Consider the following 22566-nt stretch of genomic DNA (forward strand, 5'->3'; position numbering starts at 1 on the left):
CTTTCCCTCTGTGGTTGGCATAAGTTAGACAGGACAAGACAAAAAAGCCTCCAGTTGTGTGAGGGGAGGTTTAGACTGGGTATTAGTGAAAATTTCTTCACGGAAGGGGCTGTCAGGCATCAGAATGGGCTGCCCAGAGAGGTGATGGAGTCACCATCCCTGGAGGGATTTAAGAGGTGTGTGGATGAGATGCTGAGGGACATGGTTTAGTGGTGGGTTTGGCAGAGCTGGGTTAACAGTTGGACGTGATGATCTCAAAGATCTTTTCCAACCTAAAAGGTTCAGTGCTTCTATAAGAAGTTCTCACAGACACCAGGGAGAAGCCCCAGCTCACCCATCTCATCTCCTTGCCCTGATTCTTTGGCTTCCTAACACCCACACCATAAATACAGCCCTACAAGGAAGAGCTGACTATCAGGTGGAGAGACAGCCCAGCCTTTTAATGGGGGAGGATCTCATCTGGGTCCCACTGGCTGCTCAATCCATGTCCATAGATTCCTCTCCAGATGAGCACCTCTACAGCTCACCTCGAAGGTAGGAGGAAACAAAATTATATAGAGCAACGGTCCTACTTACCAACGTAGAGGGGGGAATTGTTCGCTTCTGCAAAGTCATCTACATAGGATATCCCAAAGGGCTGGATGGGAACCGTCCCAATGCCAGCCAGCAGCTGGGCGATGACCATCATTGCCCATATGCTGCTGGCTTCCTTCTGGGGATCCTGGGTGGTGTTCGGGCACACAAACTTATTTTCTGCATAGCAGAGTTCCGTCTGGACCTGGCTCTTGTTACCTGAAAGAGAGAAGAATGAGCATTACAACACTGGGCCCCCTTGCCTCCTCCAACACTAGATCCCGGGAATCCCCCAGATTTGCTGAGTAGGCACACCCTGTTGGATTTTGGATGGATTGCTCATTTTATGTAGCAGTTTTAATCACTTTTCCCTCCATCTGGGGCATTACACTGAGGTCAGCATCACAAACAACCAGGCTGTGATTTTTTTGGTTTAATCAAACTGTTTAAAGACAGGCTGATTAGAGAAGATGGAAGCAAATTAATTTCTCCTGCAGGCTGTGAGTGTGGAGGCGAAGGGTCAGCCCTGCAGCCCAGCTCACAGCTGGCTGTCACGGCTGCAGCAACACCAGACCCAGCCAACTGACCGAAGCCTTCGGACAGACACTGTCAAAGCCAGTGGAAAAGCCTGAGTATTCATGGATAGAAAAACCTGGGTTTTATGCAAAATGAAGGCGTTATGGAGCAAACAGAGTAAGACCTGGTGTTCCAACGCTAGCTCTTCCCACACTTTTTTTTTTTTAATATTATTTGTAATTAGTTCAACATTCATAGCACATCCTTCCCATTAATATAATAACTGTGGATTTTATCCACTTCTGAGCAAACAGACAAAAAACAAAACCAAATATTTGTCAGGTGATTAAGGGTTTTCATTGGTGTGATGCGGCAGCACATCCCTAATAGTAGCTCACTACAAAAATCCTTATTTAAGTCCATTTGAAGCTGCGCAGCCTAAAGCGTTCAAGTTGCCAGACAGAAGGAGCCTCCTTTTCTAATAAGGATTTTGCTGCAGCAAAAGCGAGAGCCACAGAAGCCTCTCATGGCAGGTTTCACGCTGTGGAGCAAGGCTGCTCTTGGTTTAACGAGGGCAAACCTAACCCACGGCTGGCTTTTGGTTATCAGTGGTCTTTGCTCCCTCATGGTACCCAGTCAGGAACAGGGAGTGATGCTCTCTGGGGCAACATTGCTGCTCTGAACAGGACACCCTGCCCCTAAATCTCCACTGCCCTCCTCTGCTCATGCTGCAGAACCTCTGTAACTCCAGTAAAGATAACATCACTTTCCAAAATGCTTTGGGCTACAGGCAACCCATCAGCTGCAATATGTTCAGCCTGGGCTCTCAGCAGGGCTGCAGCTGGAGTGTTTGCTCCTCTCCCTCGCGCTGCCACAGCTCTCGGCTGCCTGCAGTGAGACCACCAAGAAAAACATCCTATGTCACACACTAAAGCCAGGAGAAAAGAGAAGAAGGTCAAAGCCTAGCTGGTGCGACGTGGCATACACCTGCACCAGGACTGCACTTGCAAGCCTTCTCCATCAGTCAGGTGAACTGCTTTGCGCCCAGAGCATGTGGCACTGACCTAGTGCCACAGCTATGAACCTCTTGAGCAGATAAGGGCCATCCAAACGAGACTGGTATGGCAAGAGCTGGTATGAATCCAGCTCAGTGTTCAGAAAAGCATGAAGCCTCAGTAGCAAGGTACTGTTGCGCCTTTGAGCCTCCTGAGGAAATGTATCGGTGCCCCAAAAAAGCCAGAAGTGAAGTGATTTGTCCACAATCACACAGGGCATCTGCAGCAGAACCAGCACATCCGGCGTCCCAGGGCTGCTGCCCGCCGTCTGCTGCCCCATCAGCAGCATGCTCTGCTCACAGTCCGTTTCACACTCCTCTGACTGTTTTTTTGGATAGCTAAATGGCATGTCCTCACTAAAAACAAAGCTGTCATCACTAGGCAGAGCTGCAACTGGGGCTATTCTGGTACCACAGAATGTAAACCCATTTCCAGGATGCTCAGGAGCAGGTTGGAGGGATACACCCTCCCACCCCTCCGCCCTGTGCAAAAAGCAGGGACATGGCGTGCTTAGAGATCTGAAGAGATGGGCGGGCACAGGCAGCAGAGAAACATATTTTAAATAACGTATTACGATAGTTAAACAATTAGTTTTCAAGTATATTTTATAGTGTCTAAGTGGAAGGATATGCTCTCTCAAGGAATGTGGAGCCTCCTTACAAATATTCCTGGGTTGGCATGTCCATGTGGGATGATGGCTCTCTCAGGGGTCTCAGCCCTACAGCAAGCTCCTTGGGCACTGATGGGGGGGAGAGGTGTCTTGGCAGCCTGGAGAGGAGTCCTGCCTCCTGAAATTGAAACACAACCTGCTCCCTCTGAGCCTTCAGGAGCATCTACGGGGAATTTAGGTATTTCACCATGACCACATCACTTGGCATCTGAAACTGCGGCTGGAACGACAAGCCCAGAGGAGGCAGAAGGGATCCCATATGTAATTACTGTATTAAGAAGGGGTTGCAAAGCTATACTGAAGTCAGGTTTAAAATAGCAAATCTCTGCCTTAAGTCTTTCCCTCCAAACACTGTGTTAAACTGTGTGAGTGCTGGATACAACCCCTCTTTTTGGGTAGGCACGGGTAACCAGAGTAACTGGAGATGGATTTGTGCCGAGAGAGCTCACGGCGATAAGGGTGGAGGCACTTACCGGTGCTAAGTGTGGTGTATTCGTAAGGGTCTGATAGGAAGTGGGGCAGGGTAACCAGGAAGGCTCCCAGCGCCAGCAGCAGCCCGCCCAGGCCGATCACCCGTGGGCGGTGAACTCGGCTGCCAAAGTAGCTGACAAAGATGATGAGGACCACGTTGCCAATCTGGAAAGGGCACATCAAAACAGGGAGGATGTTAGAAGATGTCACAGAGGAAGTCAAGATCCTGTAACTGGTCCCCCATGACTGTGTTTCTTATCTTGTTTGACCCCCCCACAAGAGCAGGAACAGGACAGCTCTTCACCCTGGATATTCACAGCAAGTCAATGTTCCCTTCTCATCAGAAGCCAATGGGCCAACTCCTTGGCATCTGTAACCTGTGTGCATCCCTTCTTGTCATGGACAACTTCACCGCTTCCCTGTGATCAGGCTGAGGCTCTTTTTTTGCACCCACACTTGCACAGCAACTGCTTCATCCAGCACATGTAGGCATGGACGAGGAAGCTGTGGGTGTGAAAAACCCTGAGTCCCTATTCTGAGAAGGTCACCCCTGTGTTCTGGCCACCCTTCAGGCCCTCGCACAAGCTTCTCACTCAGTTACCTCATGCAAGCTGGAGATGAAACCCGAAGAGAGACTAGAGAGCCCAAAGCGCTTCTCAATGGTGGTGAGGCTGCTCTTGAAGTTGGCGCTGTAGAGGAGCTGGGAGAGCTGGAGAAGCCCGTGGCACAGCACAAACACCTGTGGCAAAACAAAAAGCGCCATCCCCGTTAAAGCCCTGGTGACTATGCCCCGTGCGAGGGATTTGAGTCATGGGCTCAAGTTGGCCAACCGGGCTGCACTCCCAACCTGCAACAGACCTACTGAAGGGCTCAGACCTGGATCCCTGATTCACTTAGCTTTGCAAAATGAGCGATACAGTGTCCAGGAGAGAGGACAAGGAGCTCTGTTTTTATCTTTCCTCTGCTTTCCCGTTACTAATGTTCACTGGTATTTGCACTGCGCAACCCTGGTGCAACCCTCATGACCAACCTGAGGAGGGACCAGTTGCACTGGGAGCTGTATGATGACAAATGAGACAGGCTCGACTTCGCATAGACTCCATGGGTGCTCCCAAGACCGTGTTAGAGACAAGCCTGCAGCTGCCACGCTGCAGCTGAAAGGGAGACGCACTGGTTTGGACTACCTGAGATCCAGAACTTCCAGTCGGCCCCTTGGATGCACTCAGCTGTAAAGCAAATTAACAGAACCTGCTCCAAGGGGTGTTGCAAGGAAAAGTTGAAAAAGGGCTTTAAAAACCCCAAAGGGGAAGGATGAAATATGCAGAGTGTAGTCTCACTACTGGAAGACCTCTGTAGTATTCTAAAAACAGCATCTTTCCCTCGAGCCAGGCTGTGAGCTGAGCCAGAAACAAGCCGAGCGGAGGCAGAGTTCGCATGGAGCAGAGGAGGGAATACAGAGAGTTTACGGGGCAGGGCAGAAGCGTGGTCGAAAGAGCCCGGGTGGCCTGGGAGAGGAAAGTGCTCTCAGCCAGGGATGCAAGAGGCAGCTCACAAGTGTCTTTTGATCTATATTTAGTCAGAACAGTTTTCCTTTATTTTTCTTGGAATGGAATGCATCCACACGGTGCCAAAAGTATTTTAAAATAATTAAAAAAAAAAAAAAAGGAAAAAGGTTTTTTTATTTAAATTCACAGGAAATCAAATATTTGCTGAATACCGGAAGCGTGTCCCACAAAGATAACGGCGGGAAGCCCAAGATGATGAATGGGGGATCAAAGATACTGCAGGGCTGACAAATTCCTTATGTCCTTGGCTGGGAGAGCAGCAATACGCGTTACTCGTATTCATTTGAAATGGCAGCAGCACTCAGAAGCCCTGTCCTATTGGGTGAAAAAAAAAAACCCACAAACCAGAAGAAGAACGGAGTTGTCCACCTGACACGGAGGGTGCAAATGCCGATGGGGGGTGGAGTGGCTTTTTGGGGAGCAGAGGAGGAAACAGCCAGGTCCAGCCATTGCAAGAGAATTTGGGTAGAAGATGATAGGCTTCTTGAGAAGCTTCTCCTGTGAGGTAGGATAGCACCAGCCAGAAGAAGAGATGGGAGACATCCTGAGAGTGGGAAAGAAGAGGATGGAAATGAAGGGGAAGGAGAAAATGGAGCCCTGACAGCATGAGGGCAGGCTGGGAAGAACCTGGAGACCACAGAAAAGTAGGAGAAAGACAAAAAAAGAAGGAAGGAGGGTCACAGGGAACAAGCTGCCATCATGGACTCCCCAGCCACATCTCAGAGGGATGTCAGCAGACAGGTCAGCATCAGGACAGCATCTGCCACCGCGGTAGCCGAGCAGGAGAGGACAAAGTCCCAGCCTGGGACTTTGCCCCGACAAAAAGTTGTAGAGCAACAACGTGGGGTGTAACGTGGGAAACCCTCCCAGACAGAGACAAAGTGGAAGTGAAACATCAGAAAGTAAACTCTTGAGTGGAATGACCTCTACACCCTCCATGGTCCTATGGGCGATAGCTGGGTCCACCACCTTCCCCTTCTCAAATCCTGACCTGGGATCACCGTGTAATGAGTCCGGCTGGGCTGGGCTGGGGCAGAGAGGTGACTCCTGCGAGGATGAGAAATGGAGAGGGGATCCTGTTGCCAGAGAACATTAATTTTTGTTCCTGCAGCTCTGGCCAGACTCTATTGAAGTCACTTGAGCAAGGAAGTGCCGGCTAAACAGCGGAGGGCCGGGACCGCCCCAGATGCGGAGCAGCTGGAGGGAGAGCTCTGCCGGAGCAAGGCATTAGCTGGAGAAGCAAAGCTGTTTACCAACAGGGAGGGAAGAGGGTGGATCACCAAGGCTGAATTTAGCACAGCAAATGTCAGCTCAGTCCCAGGGCAGCTGAGGAGAAGGGTCGGAGAGAGAGGGGATGCTGGTGGGGAGGGAACATGAGGAGGAGAGGCAAACCAACTCCTCGTAATGCCGGGGTTGGCAGGGGATAAAGAGACGGCAAAGGCATGGAAGAACCATGGGGAATCAGCACTGGCTGTGCTTCACAAGAGGATGGAGGGCAGGAGATGAGGGATGAGCTGCAGTCAAAGAGGGCAGGCAGGCAAAGGCAGAGCTGGCAGGAGGTGGCCCGAGATGGGTTTGTGCATTGGTGATGACCGGAGGATGGACAAAACAGGGCCATGGATCCCTAGGTGCCTGGGAGCAAGCTGGGGCTGCCTGCTGTGAGGGAAGGCAAGGCAGGAGAAATGCAGCTGGAGAGCACTGGCGAGCGGAGAGAAAGACCATGGGGTGCAACCAATCCTCCCTGCCCATGAGACCTAATCCGGCTCCTGCGAGCAGGGTTAGCAGGAAAAGCCGAAGAGCAGGAAGGATGCTCAGGGGACCCGATCCCGGTCCGTGCTTCTGCTGGCACTGAGACCACACAGAAGCCTCAGCCCCTGGATGTGAACAGCCCGGAGGATGGTAGGGAAGGGGCAGAGAGATATTTTTCTAGCAAAGAAGCTGGCATGCATAACAGTCAGAGCAAAGCTTTTCCTCCACAACTTGTGCAGCTGGAGCTTGGCTTTCCCAGACACAATTTGACGATCCAGAGGTGAGAGATGTGTTGGATTTAAGACACAATCCCCTACATCCAGCAGACTCAATTCTAATTAAAATAACGATGACCCAAATCTTGAACTCTCTGAGTGCAAATAGCTGGGAAAAGGGCTTACTTGGAGGGCTCCCCAAAAACAGCCTGTGGACTGCTGGACCTTGACACTGGCCAAGATGCTCTGTCTGGGAAGAGCAGACCTCTGAGGCTGGTGGAGATGCAGGGCATCGCTCTGCTGTGTCCCCTCACAGGTCCCTGTGCGTGTCTCCCATCCCTGTCCCTCTTCCTCTGCATCCCCCATCCCCACATGTTCATGCTGACCACCCACAACCTGCCATGGAAACCAGCACCGACCTGGTCCCTTCCAGCTGCAGAGCGCACCAGATGTGCTGCGCTGGCCCCACACACCCACTGAGCAACCCCAGGAGGGGACGGAGCTGCTATCATCCATCTTCCCTAACACTTAACGAAGAAGGGTTTTTTAAAGAAGAGCCAAGTTCATTTGAGAGGAGGTTTTGCTGACGCAAAGCTGACACAACGGCACTGAAGACAAAGGCATGGTGGGAGGTTTAGGAGTCGGGGACGCTCCCACAGATATGAAGCGCTGACCCTTCGGAGCAGATGCTCCCATCAGAACCTGGTGTATTTTTGGAGCTGCAAGGCAAGAAGCAATCGCGGGCAGCCAAGGAGCAGCACAGAGAGGCCAAAGACATGCGCCCACACGCTCCCGCACACACACAAAATCCCCTCTTAATCATCCCCATGTTTCCTGAGTGCTCCTGACTCCAGGCTGTTTATACAAGACACTTGACTCCTTTCCAAGACACACTTCATTTAAAAGGGAAGCAAATGCCTGGGGGAAGGTGCCTCACAGACACGCGTCTCCCCCCCTTTACCCAGTTTGTGGGGACAAGCACCTCCCAGGGCAATGTTTTTTCAAAAGGAAGAGAAACCCACCCTGTTGCAGGGAAGAGACAAGACCAGTCCCTTCATGATCGCAGGTTCAAAGCGGAGAGCTGGCAGCCACTCAGTCAATCCTGACCCAAACCTCCTCAGAGGAGACATCTTCAACACACACCTGACCCACAGGGCTGGGGGAGCTGCAGGCAGCCCCCAGGCAGGAGGATGTGGCAGCAAGGCTGGCACTAAGACATCTCCATGGGATGCCAGGTACGGCCAAGGTGGCTGCTGAACTCCTGGGAGATGTCCGAGATGGCGTTTCAGCCCTTGTAGCCAGACACCCTTGCACCCTTTACACCTCCCTGAAGCTCAGAGTGAATAAAACAAGGCTCTGGAAGGAGAAAGGGGCTCTTCCTGCCTCATACTGAACCCATAGACAAGGACAAGGGAGCCAGAGTTGTCCTTGGGGTCTGAAGAGGGAGGCTGCTACTCCCAGGGCCGGATGCGGGCAATGCTGGTAGGCAGCAGGTCCTTGCACTACCCCGCGTCACAGACCGGCTCTGCTAGCCGTATTCCCTTATCTCGCATCTCTCCCTTTCCCTGTGCTTATGTAAGATAACGCACTGTCAACATTGTCACTGGCCTCAACAAACAGGTACACGGAGACTGGACTTCAGGAAGCCTGTTAGGAAAGGTGGACTGTTTTGTAAGAGTTTTTTTTGGAGGGGAGGGCAGGCTGGGAGAGCAACCCTTGGTCATCAAGGCAGCCAATAAAATGCTTGGCAAGTTGGGTTAAATAAGAGAAAAAACCAAACATGAAGTGCTTGATAACCCCAGCATGCACATGTTGGACATGGGTCAGAGTCAAGGGTAGGTAAAAAAATTCCCATTTCTTTTTGTTGCAAAGGAGTGAACTGCCCCTGTGGAGACTTTGAGATCCAGGAGACTGCTCCGTGTGGGATCCCATCTCTGCTCTGCAGGGACCAGGGGTTTAGGAAGATGCTATGTGTGGCACAACCACTGCCTCTTCTTCCCTGCCAACTGGAGGAGTGAGTTAAGGGTTAATTCCTCCCTCTGCTTCCACAGCTTCATGCTGCGGTAGTGGAACTCATGTGCAAAGTCATCCCTCACCTCCATTTTTGGTGTCTTCACCTTGGCGGCTCTGCCTGGAGATGGAGAAGGTGGAAATGTTGACGGTGCATCTCACCCTGTGAGGAGAGAGCATCGGAGCTCCTGACTGGCTCCCAGCGTGCACGCACCCCGTGCTAACCTCCATGCCCAACAGCCTTCCCGTGGCAGCACCGCTGGCAGCCTGGACGGACAGAGCCAGGGTTTAACTCATTAGGTGGATGGAAGAGCCTTCTGGGGAGCTGTAAAGCGGAGCAGACACCCTTGCAGAACCTATCAAACTGCTCCCAGCCAGCCAGTGACACCAAGGGGGGACAAAAAGAGCGGTTGTTGCAGGAAGGCGCAAAATTAATCTGACTGGAGTAAATGTGTGGGAAGGACTAGGCATAAGGATGCTCTGTTAGCTATTTCCCTCCACACAGTACTATTAGAGTTGTATTTTGGGTTCCTGAGGGCCAAAGCAGAATTGTTTGACCTTACTGGAAAGTCATGGCCCACAGCAGGAGAGCCCAACCTACCCACCTCCAAAGGCTTCTTCCACTTTACTCTCCTGAGCTTCCGAGGGGGGAAAAAAAAAAAAAAAAAAAGGGAAAGGGGGAACTTTAGGAAGTAATAGGAATATCCTCCAAATTTTAGTAGTCAGGGAGAAGACAGGCTGTTTATTTTAGAGCTTGTATCTGATCAACACTCACTACACGATGAGGCCTTTCTGCAGTAGGATGGCTGAGATCACTCGGTTCGACAGAAATACATCAGCTGGGAATGAGAAGCATACGGACACGCGTGGAGAAATGCATCTCTCCTTATCATCTCTTTCTTAAATGCAGCTGCCTAGATTTACAGATCAAAAAGCACCAGGAAAGATGGGGAAAAGTCCTTTCCACAGAAGGAACCAAATACCCTGCCATGCAGCAAGTCCCTTAATACAAAACCTGGAACATGGTCCAGTGGCAAAAGTTGGCTCCTAAACTTTATTTCTACTGTGAAAACAAACAAACAACTAATAAAAAATTGAAATGGTTATGGATTGTCTGAAGCACGCTGCTGGCCAGGTTATTAGTCACAATGATGACAGTCTGCTGCCAAGTAATCCAGGCTTTACAACCCCCAATTGCCAAGCGCAAAGACAATGTTTGCTTTCTGCAATGGATGTACACATGGGATTTCCCTGCGCTGCGTCCCAGTGCCCTTACAAGGTCCGTGCAAGCCCTGCTTCACTCAGTCAGCATAGAGGGAGCGCTCCAGGGGATGCAAAAGCAGGTCCCTGCCTTAAGGTGCAGGCATCAGAAAGGAAGGGTCTTGGCTGCGGAGGATGGCTGAGACCAGACCCTCAGCACGTGAGACAGAAGGGTTTGCTGCTTCCCAAGCTGCTGCTGCAAATATACTCCTGTTGGCAAACTACGACGTGCACTGCTAAGCGACCTTCTTCCTTCCTGCAACCAGAGCAAGCGTGCAGGTAGGTGATGTGGCAGGGTCTTCACTCCTTCATTTTTTCCAAAGGTCTCTCCTTCATTTTACAGTGCATCAGGATCTGATTACAGTTTCCTTGAAGGTAGCTTCAGCTTGGCTTTGTTCTCCCTGACCCACAAGTGTATGTAAACACTCTCTTGCACGCCCGCAGCCCTGGCCATGCCTTGAGCTCTCTATCAGCGACACTCCTCTCCCATTTTGCTCATGATAATCTTATCTAGGCTGACCACTCCTTGGTTGTGTTTGGGCTCTGAATCACCTCGCCCCTCATAAAATTATCTTGTTCCATGTCTCCTAGACCTTGATCCCACTAAACTTTCCAACCCGTTCTGCCGTCTGGCTCTTCCCATCTCTTTCCTTATCCTGCTGCTGGTGTTGCTGGTGAAGGCCAGGCAGTTCTTCCCTTCTGAAACCTGATTCCACCAAAACCAGACATAAACAGAGTGTCAGAGCCATCCAAACCTGACCTTTTCATTCTGATGCCATCATCATCATCACAAATGGTGGAAGATGCTGGTCACAGTGGGTCCTTCTCCCCATGACACCCCACTTGTTCTAAGGATCCTGCTTGGTTCTTTGCTACAGACACCACCCAACTTGCCATCTCTCCTTGCACATTTCCCAGTACTGGAATTTCCTTTGATTTTTTTGCTTAAACCAATGGCCCTAAGCAACAATGACTTCCTCCTCTCAATGCTTCCCTCTCTGAACCTACAGCCATGCTGTCTTCAGACCAAGAACCTCCCATCCTTGCTAACTGCTAAATAAAGCAATTAATAATTTTTTCCAACAGGATGTGAGAGCACTGTTCAATCTCCAGGCTACTGAAATACACTCCTCTCAGCAGATTCCTTTAGTCCCCTTAAAGGAAGGGACAAAAAACTTGTCCTGATGCTGTTGGGACCTCAGACCCCAAGGCAAGGGGGGGTTTCTTCTGCAGAAGGCATTCAGCCTTCTGTATGACTTCTGGAAAAGGCTCCCAGCTCCTGGCCATTGCACTCCGCATGCCCCCAGCATCTTCACCCTGGGAGGCTTTAAAGCCTTATCACACTCAGAGTACACAGTCTCCTCCCGACCTTGCCATGCCCTCTCCTACATTCTGCTATACTTCTCCCTGCCCCAGTATAGCACCCAATTTAAATCTGCCCCTAAAGCTTTTAATTCTCCCCATGGAGTCCCTCCAGCTAACGTAAGCAGCACTGCAGATAGTAACACCTTGAAATAATCCTTTTCGTAGTGGATGTCTGGAAGGGCAAGATGGAAAAGATGACTGGAGACAGTGGTTAGGACTCTGGACCAGGAGACATCGTTGGAGTCCATGGTCGTGCATGGGTATCAAAAAGACTAACCACCCACTTCTCTTCCACCTTTCAAACATGTTTTATTCCTTCAGGCTCTGAGGTCCTCAGTGTCCCCAGCGCCAATGAGTGCTGACATCTATTGGAAGGTGGGCTCCATCATGTATTTGTCAAGCAATACAACCACAACCCCACAAAAAACAACCACCAGTGCCAGTCAGCACAAGCCTGGATGCTCTGGTGAACTTCAAAGCAGGGGTCTGTCCTTGCTCATCATCACCCATCTCCACCACTGCCATGGGATCACTGAGATGCCCTGGGCTTCTCGTAGGGGACAGTGCTCAGCAGCAACCTCCCATCCCCAAAAACTGAAAGCCTTTTGCATTATGCTTTCTCTCTTCAAGGTGATTCAAGACAAACAGCCAGCTTCCAGAGGGGTTCAAGCAATCCTGCCACATCCAATAGGGCACGCAAAACTAGAAGCACAATGACCAGATTTATTCCAGGTATAAGGTACAGTGCAGACAGCAAACACACTGTTGGCCAAGCCAGGCGCTGCCCTTAAATATCAGTGTAGACAGAGCCTTGGTGCCATTTGGTGTAATTGCAGTATTAACTACAGTCATTAATACCCACGGATAACAGGGAGTAATTTCTACAGCAACAACAAGGAACTGTCACCAACCACGTTTACGCAGGGTACAGAGATCAGCTGTAAACACCTGCTGTGTCAGAGCATGGATATGAGCCGCATCCACAGGGCACTGCCTCCCCTTCTGCACCAGTCGGTCTGTCTGTCCATCTGACCATCCATAGAACCATAGAAAGGTTTGGGTTGGAAGGGACCTTACAGACCATCCAGTCCCACGCCCCTGCCATGGGCAGGGACACCTTCCACTAGACCCGGCTGCTCCAAGCCTCATCCAGCCTGGCCTTAAACACTTCCAGGGATGGGTCATCCACAGCTTCTCTGGGCAACCTGTCCCAGTGCCTCCCCCCCCCCTCCGGGAAGAACTTCTTCCTGATATCTAATCTAAACCTCCCCACTTTCACTTTAAACCTGTTACCCCTTGTCCTGTCACTACAGGCCCTTGTAAAAAGTCCCCCCCAGCTTCCTTGTAGCCCCTTCAGGTACTGGAAGACTGCAATAAGGTCTCCCCAGACCCTTCCCTTCTCCAGGCTGAACAAGCCCAACTCTCTCAGCCTGTCCCCATAGCAGAGGGGCTCCAGCCCTCTGAGCATCTTCGTGGCCTCCTCTGGACTCACTGTACTCAAATTCCATCCATTCCCAGTGCTGCCCCCACACCCACACCCTCACACACACACCCTTCCCACTCTTCAAATCCCTGCAGAACCATTAAAACCACTGCTTCCCACCAGGATCTTTCCCTCTCTGATGCCCATCCCCAGCACCACCATGCTCCTGCACCTCCGAATATCAGCAGCAACGGGTCCAGTGCTGAAAAACGCCCTGAGAGCCATGGAAACCGGTGGAAGGAGGTGGTGGTCCCCATCACGGGGAACATGGAGCGGCAAGACAGTTTGCACGGGAAAAAAAATTGTTACTTTTGTCGCCAGCCCTGCAAAAAACACTCTGAAAATAATCCTGGCACATAAGCTGTAGGGAATAAATATGAGCTTCATGATTAGGACTTGGAGCCTGCTACAGCCAGGAGATTTTTTTGTGCTGGAAATACCATCCCTGTCAGAAACTGCCACAGCTTATATCGGAGGACGCTGCATCTGATTAATTTAAACCCTTTTGTAACGCCTGTCTCTGTGTGGGATGACGCCAGCAGCTTCCCACTCAATTAGGTGCTGGATGAAAACTTGATATAATACATTATTTGCAGCACCAAGGTCTTCTCATACAAACAAGAGCTATAAAGCCATGTAAACAGAGATGTTTGCTGTGCGCCTCGTCCTCCGATGACCCACTCGCAACACAACAGCTTCCCAAACCTGGAAATTCCGTTGTGGCACTTCGATTTTTCTACTAATTTCGGGGGGGACTGAGAGGGCTGACGCAGACTAGGGCTTGTCTACCTTGAAGCTGTTATTTTTTTAATACACTTTTTTAAAATCTTACTTTTACTTTTTTAAAACTTTACTTCTACTTTTTTAAAACTTTACACTTTAATACACTTTTTAAAAACTTACGTTTTTAACACCAGTGTCACAGCACAGGGAGAGTGAACAGGTCAGGAAAGGGTGGGTGATGTCATCGCCTGACAACTTCTATACGTTTGTTCTTAAAAGCAAGAGCTTTTCTCAAAGGGATGGGTGTCCTGACTCCCCACCACCCCAGATGGTACTTATCATCTGTCCGATGCCAACAAGCACGTTTTGATAGAGCTCAAGCTGTTCCTTAACGTGCTTGCACGGTGCCAGTGTTGGGCTGTGCTAAACCAAGGGCCGGTTCCCCTGGATTTAGCAAAAAAAAGTGTTGACTTTTTAAAATACAGGGCTGCTTTTCACACACTTTTCCCTCAGTGCAGGTGTATATGGGATGCAGAAATGGATCAACATTTGTTGGTTGGGGGTTTTTTAACCCTAAAAGTTTTACATCGAGCCTGGCAATGTTTTTTCAGTTCCAGGATATTTTTGCAGGCACACAGCTGAAGGGTGAAATATGAAGTACGTATTTCCAAGGAAGAGCATGAACTGCGAGAAGGGCTCTTGATTTGGGTGACGTTACTCACCCCGAGCTATGGTCGTTACTGTAGCAGCCTGGAGGGGTTTAGGGCCACTTTTGCACCTCTGCCAGAGAAGGGGTCCGGTCATGAGTCCCCTCTAGAGTCATGTCAGCGCAGCCCAGAGGCAGCGCTAAATTACCCAGGGTAATTTCAAACTCTTCCTCCTGGATTTCACAGCCAAAAAAGACCATCAAGTCACTGCTGAAATAGCCCAGCCCGGGCAGTGGGGACTTTCAGGGATGTAGGACTTGGAGACATCATCTGGGCTGATGCCTCCAGCCCTGGGAGCCCCAGGGAACAGCCCCACGGTACCCTACGGCATTCCCACAACACAACTGCTGGGGTCCCACAGCGTGGTGAAGCTTTGCTGCCCAGAAACCAACCCCCAGCAAGCCCAGCCCAAGAAGGAGCGGGCAGCGCCATCCTTCATGCAAGACGAGGAAAGATGGGCGGCAAACAAACCCCAAACCCATTCTGGACTGCGATGCCCTACCCGTGGCTGCAGGCTCCCGAAGAGATGCTTAGCTGGGAAGTGCTGACAAACCCTTCCTCGCAGCAAATGCGCTCACATTCCATAGCACCAGCGGGAAATCACACCCCAGAGCTGGGCACAACTGGCAGCACCTGCACAGGGGGGTCCTGCCAGCTGCTGGCTCCTCTCACGTACCCAAAGCTGCTCTGTCATCCCCCAAAGCTGCACCCGGCTGCTTCGGATGCCGATGTGCCGAGGTGCTGGCAAACGAGGCACAAAAATCCCCCCCACCCAGGGAAATCCTGGCCAATGCAGGCGGCTGTCCCAAGGACAGGAACCAGCGCATGCAGCAGCCTCGGTGCCCATCCAAAAGCGGGCCAAAATGCGCTGCACGGGGAAAGAAAAAAGACGGGGCGAGGGGTGGTGTAAAACCGCGAAGGTTAGCAGGGTTTAAAACGCGAGGTGGCCAGGGTGGCTGGCGTTTTCTCACGCAGGCAGTGAGCTCACGAGCCTGAAGCTCAGGCAGGAACTGGCTTTAAGATGACAGGTCTCACCTTGCTAATAGGGGCAGTGAGTAACTGGGCAGCCAACACCAGAAATACCACTTCAACCCATCGGGATTTTGCTTCTGTCACTCAAAACACCCTCCTCACCGTGGGTTTTAAAAAGCAAGTCCGCGGCATTACAGGGCAGTGCTTGCTTTTTGCACCAGGATGTGGTTAATCATTCCCCAGGCAGCAGCACGCTGCGTACCGGACGCCGTGGGTAAGCTCTGCAGCCCACCGAGAGCTGCCCACGCCGCTCCCGCGGGTAATAAACACCGGAGGGTACCACTCCGAAACCCACCGAGCCCCCCAGCCCTCCCCACGCGCTGAGCGGGACGGACCTCAGCGGCATTACCCAGGACTGCCGGAGGAGTTGACTTTCAAATTCTGCATCTGAGCAAACACCCTTCACGTTACAGGCAGCTTGTATCGGGGATGCGGGGACCTGTGGGATGGGTCGGGGTCGCTCTCCGTGCAAGCATCCTCCTCCCTCCCCGCCAGGAAGCGACACATCCCTGCCAGGCATCGCTCCTTACCTTGATGTTGCAGAAGATACTCCGGGAGCAGGTGCCGGACCTTTTGGGGATGTCGACTGGGGATTTGCCAGCTTCGGGGTGGACTCCCATTGTGGGGGCTTCCTGGGGAGCCCCGAATAACTGGGCTGCACGTGGGGTCCCGTCCCTGTCCGGCCTGTTCCACCACTGGCAGCCCGCACGATCCGCTCCAAAAACCCTCCAAGCCTGCGAGTGAGCCAGGCAGCGTGAGCGCAAAGTTTTTATAAGTCTGCTCTCAGGAGCGATGATGAAACCCTTTCTCCTCCCTCTTTTGCTCTGTGCGCCGAGGGAACTTTAAAGTCGCAGGAAGCCAACACCAGCGCGCAGGGAGCAGGTGGGAGCGAGGGCTCGCCGGTTTGGGGATGGGGACGGTGGCAGTGCGATGACACTTGCCCAGTAGCGGGGGACCCCCAGCACCCCAACCCACCGCTCGCCCCTGCAGCGGCTCTCCTCTGCTGTGCTCGCGTCCGAGGCTGCAGGACGTGGCTGGACAAGGCAGCGGCACCGGCAGCACAGCCTTCCCACAGGGAAAGCGCCTGGGGTTTCACTTCAAGTCCCCTTGAAGGGGTGAGAGGAAGGGGAGGCACCTTTCAGCAAACCAAGATTTGGCTCCCAGGTGGTGGGAATGGGGAAAAAAAATGGGTGGCTAAACAGAGAAATCCCTCCCTGGGTTAAGGGGTCATGGAGAAAAGAAACATCAAAAACTTCTCCCTCATGGAAAAAGCTGCATTTGCAAAGCTCCTGAGCGCTGATTTTTAACAATTCCTCTCCAGGGCTTTGTTTATGCAAAGCACTGATTTATTTTGCAGGCTTCTCACAGGGAGGAAAAGTGTCAGAGGGAGAAGGGCAGGTTGATCGCAGCTGAGGGGAAGCCAGCGTCAGATATTTTGTCAGACTTACTGCCTTTCCGTGCATGAAGCGGGGAGACAGGAGTGGGACGACAGGGGTGGGGAGACCCGGTGGGAAATGGTGGGTGCCCTGAGTCTGGAGAAAGAAAATCCCAACTCCTGGATGATTTCCCCACGGGAGTGCTGGCGGGTCCCAGCGTATGCCGCGATACGATGCTGAGGAGCCGAGCCCCGCTCGACGGGCACCCACCGTCACCCGTGCCCTGCCACCCGCCCTGACTGCTCGCCACGAGAGGGTGCATTGCACCCGTGGGACAGGCTCCCTGGGCACTGCCTTCCTCCCGCCTCGCCAGAGCCCTCCTGTCAGAGGACCCCCAGGTCAGGATCTTTGGGGTCCAGCCCTGGCGCAGGGCTCGAAAGCCGTGTGAAAATTCACACTGCTAAGATGAAAAGAGCTACTTTTGGCTGTCAGCTTCCCAATTTCCCAACCCTGTCCCAGGAGCGCTGCTTGCAGGGACAGGCGGGTATCCCTGGCCTGTGGGTGGCAAACATAGGCATCCTGCTTTCCCTTTTCTCTTTTTCCACTCCCATCCCCAAATCTGCATGATCTGGGGTCAGGATGCAATGTGGAGACACCCTTTTCCCCTGTCAGAGTTAACCGAGCCCTTTTATCTGCCATTCAATGGCAAGAGACAGTGAGTCGCAACCTCTGAGAACAGCTCAAGCAAGCAAACACCTCCGCTGCTCGTCCCCCATCCTCCCCGCCAGCCCGACTGAGCTCATTTCTCAGGCGTTGCCTGACCCGCTCGCTAATGGCTCTGTCTTTTCAGTTTATTCTGCAGAGACCCGTGACGCTCGCTTTGCTATAACAACCACCTCCACGCACCAGCTGTTTCGGCCACTAACTTCAGCTTTTCCATACAAATTTGTCTCTGTGCAGCAAAACGTATCGGGGAAGAGGCACAACACCCAAGAAGCCTGTGACCTGCCACAGGCAGAAACGCTTCTGCCCCAATGCCGCATCCCATGGACGGGATTGGGAACCCCATGCTGATGGGGTTAATAACCCCTCCAAGGGGAAGCAGAAGGCTGCAGTGAGTGGAAAGTGAATCAGGGCTTCTCGTAACCACCCCTGTGGGCTGGAAGTCGTGGCCTCACAGGGATGCGGGTCCTTAGTGGGAACCAACCGTGCCCCAGCCAGCCTCGGACGTGCTCCAATTCAAAGAACCTGGGTCCCCAGGCAGCACTGTGCCCCCTACCCCCCAGCAAAGCCCTGCCAGATCTCGGACAGAGAGGGATGTCCCAGCGCAACTGATTTTCTAGAGGGCAAGAAGAAATCATGCTGGCTACTCCTACTGCCGTTCCATTTCTCAACCTGCAGCTCTTGCAACGGGTAATGCAAGAAAACACCTCCCTCGCAGCTGGCTGGGGACACCCCCGCGGCGATGCACACCTTGCTTACCCACGCCACGCGCTGCCTTTGTCTACTCTCCCATGAACAAGCTTCCAGGGAACATTTTTCCCAAGCAAAGAGTGTTGCCTGATTTAGCTGTAGTAAACGATACAGTAAAAGCTGACCAATGTAAATTTTAAGGTCCAGTCATGGTGGTTTTGGTTATTAAAGTCAGGCACGATTTAAAGATGTGTCCAGAACCTGGTGTGCTGCCGCACCTCCGTGAGGTTCCCTGTGGCTTTGTCCTGCAGCAGAAGCCAAGGGCTATCCTGAGCCGGCTCAGTCCACCTAGATGGGACCATTGGAAAACGCTCCTGACATCTCCCCAGCTTTTATCCGGCTGGAAGAGAAATTCCAGCCCTTGGACACAGACTCAGCTCTAGCTTTCTTACACCAACACTACTTGTAAATTGCGGACCTTAGACAACAGATTGTGCAACAGGAGTAAGGAAATGAGATGCACACAAGAAAACAGGACTCTCGCCTCTTTTTGGGGATTTTCTGCTGCATTTTCATTCCCAGAGGGTTACAGCCTTGGCAAGCAACAGCGCGGCCCGCAGACGAGCACACAGGAGGAAAGTGATTTAGGGCAGCGCTGACAAGGGGAGGAGAGTTGGGTTTCAAATCCTTCTCATCGTGCTTTGTTAGGGTGATAGGGTTGATGTTAAGTGCTTGGCAGGAAAGATCCCACATCAACAGGGTTTGGTTCATTTTACACGGCTCCTGGGGCTGCATTTCCTTCTCAGCCTTTGAAATGAGTTCCTCCTGCAGCACTCACACTCCCCTGGCCAAGACATTGGCTGGAAGGAGAAGACTTTGCTGCCGCTGAGTGGGAACCCTCTACTTGAACCAGCAGAGCTGAATCAAGCCTGCAGCTCTCCCTGTACATACACCATCATCTTCTACCCCGCCATCTCCCCTCATCCGAAACAAGCCGTCAGTGGAAACCAGCCCTCCGGGCGTGTGCCCCATGGGCAGACCAAGCATACACCGGTGTAGCTATGCAGGAGCTGAGGCAGGTCCCCCCTTTGCCTCCAGGAGATGCTCACCTTGTCCGCAGAGCTCAAAAAACCACTTGACTTCTGCTGGGGAGGAGATTGGGTCAAACTCTTTCAACATGACCTCAGCTCTTCCCGCATCATCCTCCTTACTTCTCTCTACCAAGCAATAGGTTGACACTTTTGTGGAGTGAGGACCAGACTAGCATTGCTTTACCACCTGCTTTCAATCTGTCAAGGACTGAAGCATCTCAGTTTTCCTCCCCGGTATCCCTAACCTATTCTTACTGATCCTTTGCCCGCTGGGCTTTAAAATGCAAAATTTTAAAATTCAGCCCACCGACACTGAATCACTGAATATCTCAAGTTGGAAGGAACCCATAAGCATCACTGAGTACAACAGGGATGATTATCCTGGTTCCTGGGAAGACTTGTTACGAGATGAAGAAACACTGCATCCCACCATAGAAGGTGATTTCCAGCTGTGCTATGCATACACAGTAGGACAGGCCCTGCTTGTTCGAAGCTGGACCAGCAGATCCTTCATAAAAAAAGGTGTTTCTTTCTCAGCAAGCTCCCTATCAGTGACTTAGGACTGAGTCTTGGACTTTTACAGTCAGTATTTCATTTCATACAGACTTGCTTGAAGCACCATCCAAGGGCTGGAGCCAGACAGCCCCAGCCGCAAGGGAATGATGGGCCAAGGAATTCATTTTCTTATCTTGAGCTGGCAAAATGTGAACTGTGTGGTCAGACATCCTGAAGAACTTGGTTCTTGCTAGGTCAGAAGCTATTTTCCCAGATGCAAAGGTGTGGATCCAGAAAACTCAGCTGCCTTCCAAACTCTTTAGTGTCTTCATGTGATCCAACAATAACAGGGAAGTCCTGAGCAAGCCTGTGTGCATCCCCCAGGCTGAGAAATCCTCTGTCACTGGATAAAACTAGAAGGTGGAGAAGGGACTGGAGCTCAGAACCACCTGGCTCAACAGAAGGAGGGAGTGAGATGTGATCCAAGTGAACTGGTCTTTTCCGACATAGCAACAACGAAGGTCCTACCGCAGATGTCAGCCATGGGAGGAGACGTGAGGACAGACAGACACTCAGAAGGACACACTGTGTTGGGAAGACCCGGGGAGGCTCTGCAAGAGAGAGGAAGGAACAAAAGCAGGATCAGAGCCCTACATACAGCCCATAAAACGAGGTTAGTGCCTGAGATGCGCCGGGACTCCTGCTTTGTGAATGGTGCTATCACAAGCAGGATCAGGAAGGAAGCAAAAGGTGATCCCTGTATTTACTTGGGAACCTTGCACAGCTTAAAAACAAACTTCCTGGAGCCACACGACCCCCCACTTTACTTGCTGCACACCAGTACCAGGACAGCACAAGCCTCTACGGAAGCAAACATGAAGCCCCCAGGCTCCTGGAGGGTTTCAGACCTACAAGTACAAACATTGCTCTAGGAATGTGGATTAAAAACACCCCCCTGCATTACCAGAGCCAATCCCTGGGGCTGCAGACCAGCACGCCAAACCCACCCCCTTGGAAACACCATTTATCCTTCAGGGCTGGTGGTGTGGCGCAGCGGGGGACAAGCGCGGAAGGGAACGGGGTGGGTAGCACGCACCAGTGGCTCCTGCCAATGCCTGTGGTTGCAATGGCAACTACAGACCGTGACAGGCTGGGTTTAACCTACCAGCAACATGTATTTGATCTGGAGCAGAAATGCTGGTCAGAGGGAGGTACAGAGCCATACCTGAAGAACAGGCTTGGCTGGCTTAAGACCCAACCTGCTCCTAGGGATGCAGAGTGAGGGGAAGGTGGTTTACCGGCACCTGAGGAGGTGGTCCAGCCCTCAGAGAGGGGGCACCATGGTCCCCACCATGGAGGGGCACATACAGAGGAGTTTCTGGGACAAGCAACAGCCAAGCCGCAAAGCGGGATGCGACACTGCTAACCCTCCACCAGCCCTGCAGGGAAGCCAGCCATGCCCAGCGATTAGGAGTGAGGTCAAGGCGGGATGGCAGAGGTGTGTGTCAGCACTGAACCATCCCTCCCATGGTTGGCTGCCCACAGCCAGCTAAACTGACGCAGAGGATATTTGTCTGCACTGGTGACTAATAATTATGTCAAGCAATTCTGCTGTGCTCTCCATCCCATACGCAAACCCCGTCAATCAAACCTGTTGCAGGGCAATGGCAGGAAAGAGGTGCATTCTGGAGGAATAAATGGGAAGGCAATCTTTGCAGGGCTGCAGTTGCACCTGTGCAACTGCAATTGCAGTGACTGGAAGCTAGTGGGCTGTGATTCTGGCAGGCAGAGGCTTTAAGAAGAGCAGAGCTCCTCCACTTTTAACAGTGCTGTAAGTGAACAGGGGAGAGGAGGAAATGCTTTTAACTGCATGCTGGTGGTGCTTTATGTCCCATCTCAAACAGACACTTTCTTTTCCTCGGCCTTTTCTGTTTTCAGTCTTGTTTACAAGTAGGCCACTTGAGTCTCACCATCAGTTGAATCCCTTCTATAATGTGCCAAAGGCTCTTCAGTTGAACGGGAGATCATAGACTCACAGAACGATTTGGGTTGGAAGGGGCCTTACAGACCATCCAGTTCCAACCCCCCTGCCATGGGCAGGGACACCTTGCACTAGACCAGGTTGCCCAAAGCCTCATCCAGCCTGGCCTTGAACACTTTCAGGGTTGGGGAATCCACAGCTTCTCTGGGCAACCTGTTCCAGTGCCTCACCACCCTCTCCAGGAAGAACTTCTTCCTGATGTCCAATTTAAACCTCCCTGCTTTCAATTTCAACCCGTTACTCCGATGTGTGGATTACTTTGAGCCCCTGTTGGACCAGCCAACTCTCCTTTCTCAGTAACAGTTTTTGGAGATGCCAGCTCCTAGGTGTCACGTTTGGGATCTTTTGCTCATCAAGTTCTAGAGAAGAAACTCCGATGGTTGGTAAAAGGAGGAGGTGGGAGATTGGAATTAAGATTATTGATTCCACACCCTCACCATCGTCATTTGCATGACATCTGCATGCACAATAAATGCTACCCCACCAAAAACAAGAGCAATCACAGTGATAGAAGATGATGTGCATCACTCAGTGCAACGTGGGTGTTATGGGTACCAGGGGCCAGCACCCAGCAGGGCTGTGCCGGCAAGGATCCCACAATCCTCACTTCCTCCAGCCACCACTGTAAATCCCTCCTGGCACTCTCCGAGTACAGTATTCAAAATAACCAGGTGTTTGTAGTCGGGCCAGAGCCCTGGCCTTCGCTGCAGGATGTGTTCTGCAAACGCAGAACAAAGAGAGAGTCCTTGCCTCGAA

The 22566-nt window shown here is 51.9% G+C and overlaps 1 protein-coding gene across 1 annotated transcript in view; it reads right to left on the bottom strand.

Moving 5' to 3' along the window:
• SLCO2A1 (solute carrier organic anion transporter family, member 2A1) overlaps positions 1-16014 on the bottom strand; it is a 25849-nt gene extending 9835 nt beyond the window's left edge. The window contains exons 1-4 of the mRNA XM_010159543.1: positions 15925-16014; positions 3887-4024; positions 3288-3450; positions 577-792 (exon numbers count right to left, since the gene is read on the bottom strand). Of these exons, the coding sequence (XP_010157845.1) occupies positions 577-792; positions 3288-3450; positions 3887-4024; positions 15925-16014 (607 nt within the window). The remainder of the gene's footprint in view (positions 1-576; positions 793-3287; positions 3451-3886; positions 4025-15924) is intronic.
• Positions 16015-22566: the final 6552 nt, after the last annotated feature.

This window comes from Eurypyga helias, unplaced genomic scaffold (assembly GCF_000690775.1).
Source record: "Eurypyga helias isolate BGI_N326 unplaced genomic scaffold, ASM69077v1 scaffold659, whole genome shotgun sequence".
In the NCBI taxonomy this organism is placed as follows: Eukaryota; Metazoa; Chordata; class Aves; order Eurypygiformes; family Eurypygidae; genus Eurypyga; species Eurypyga helias.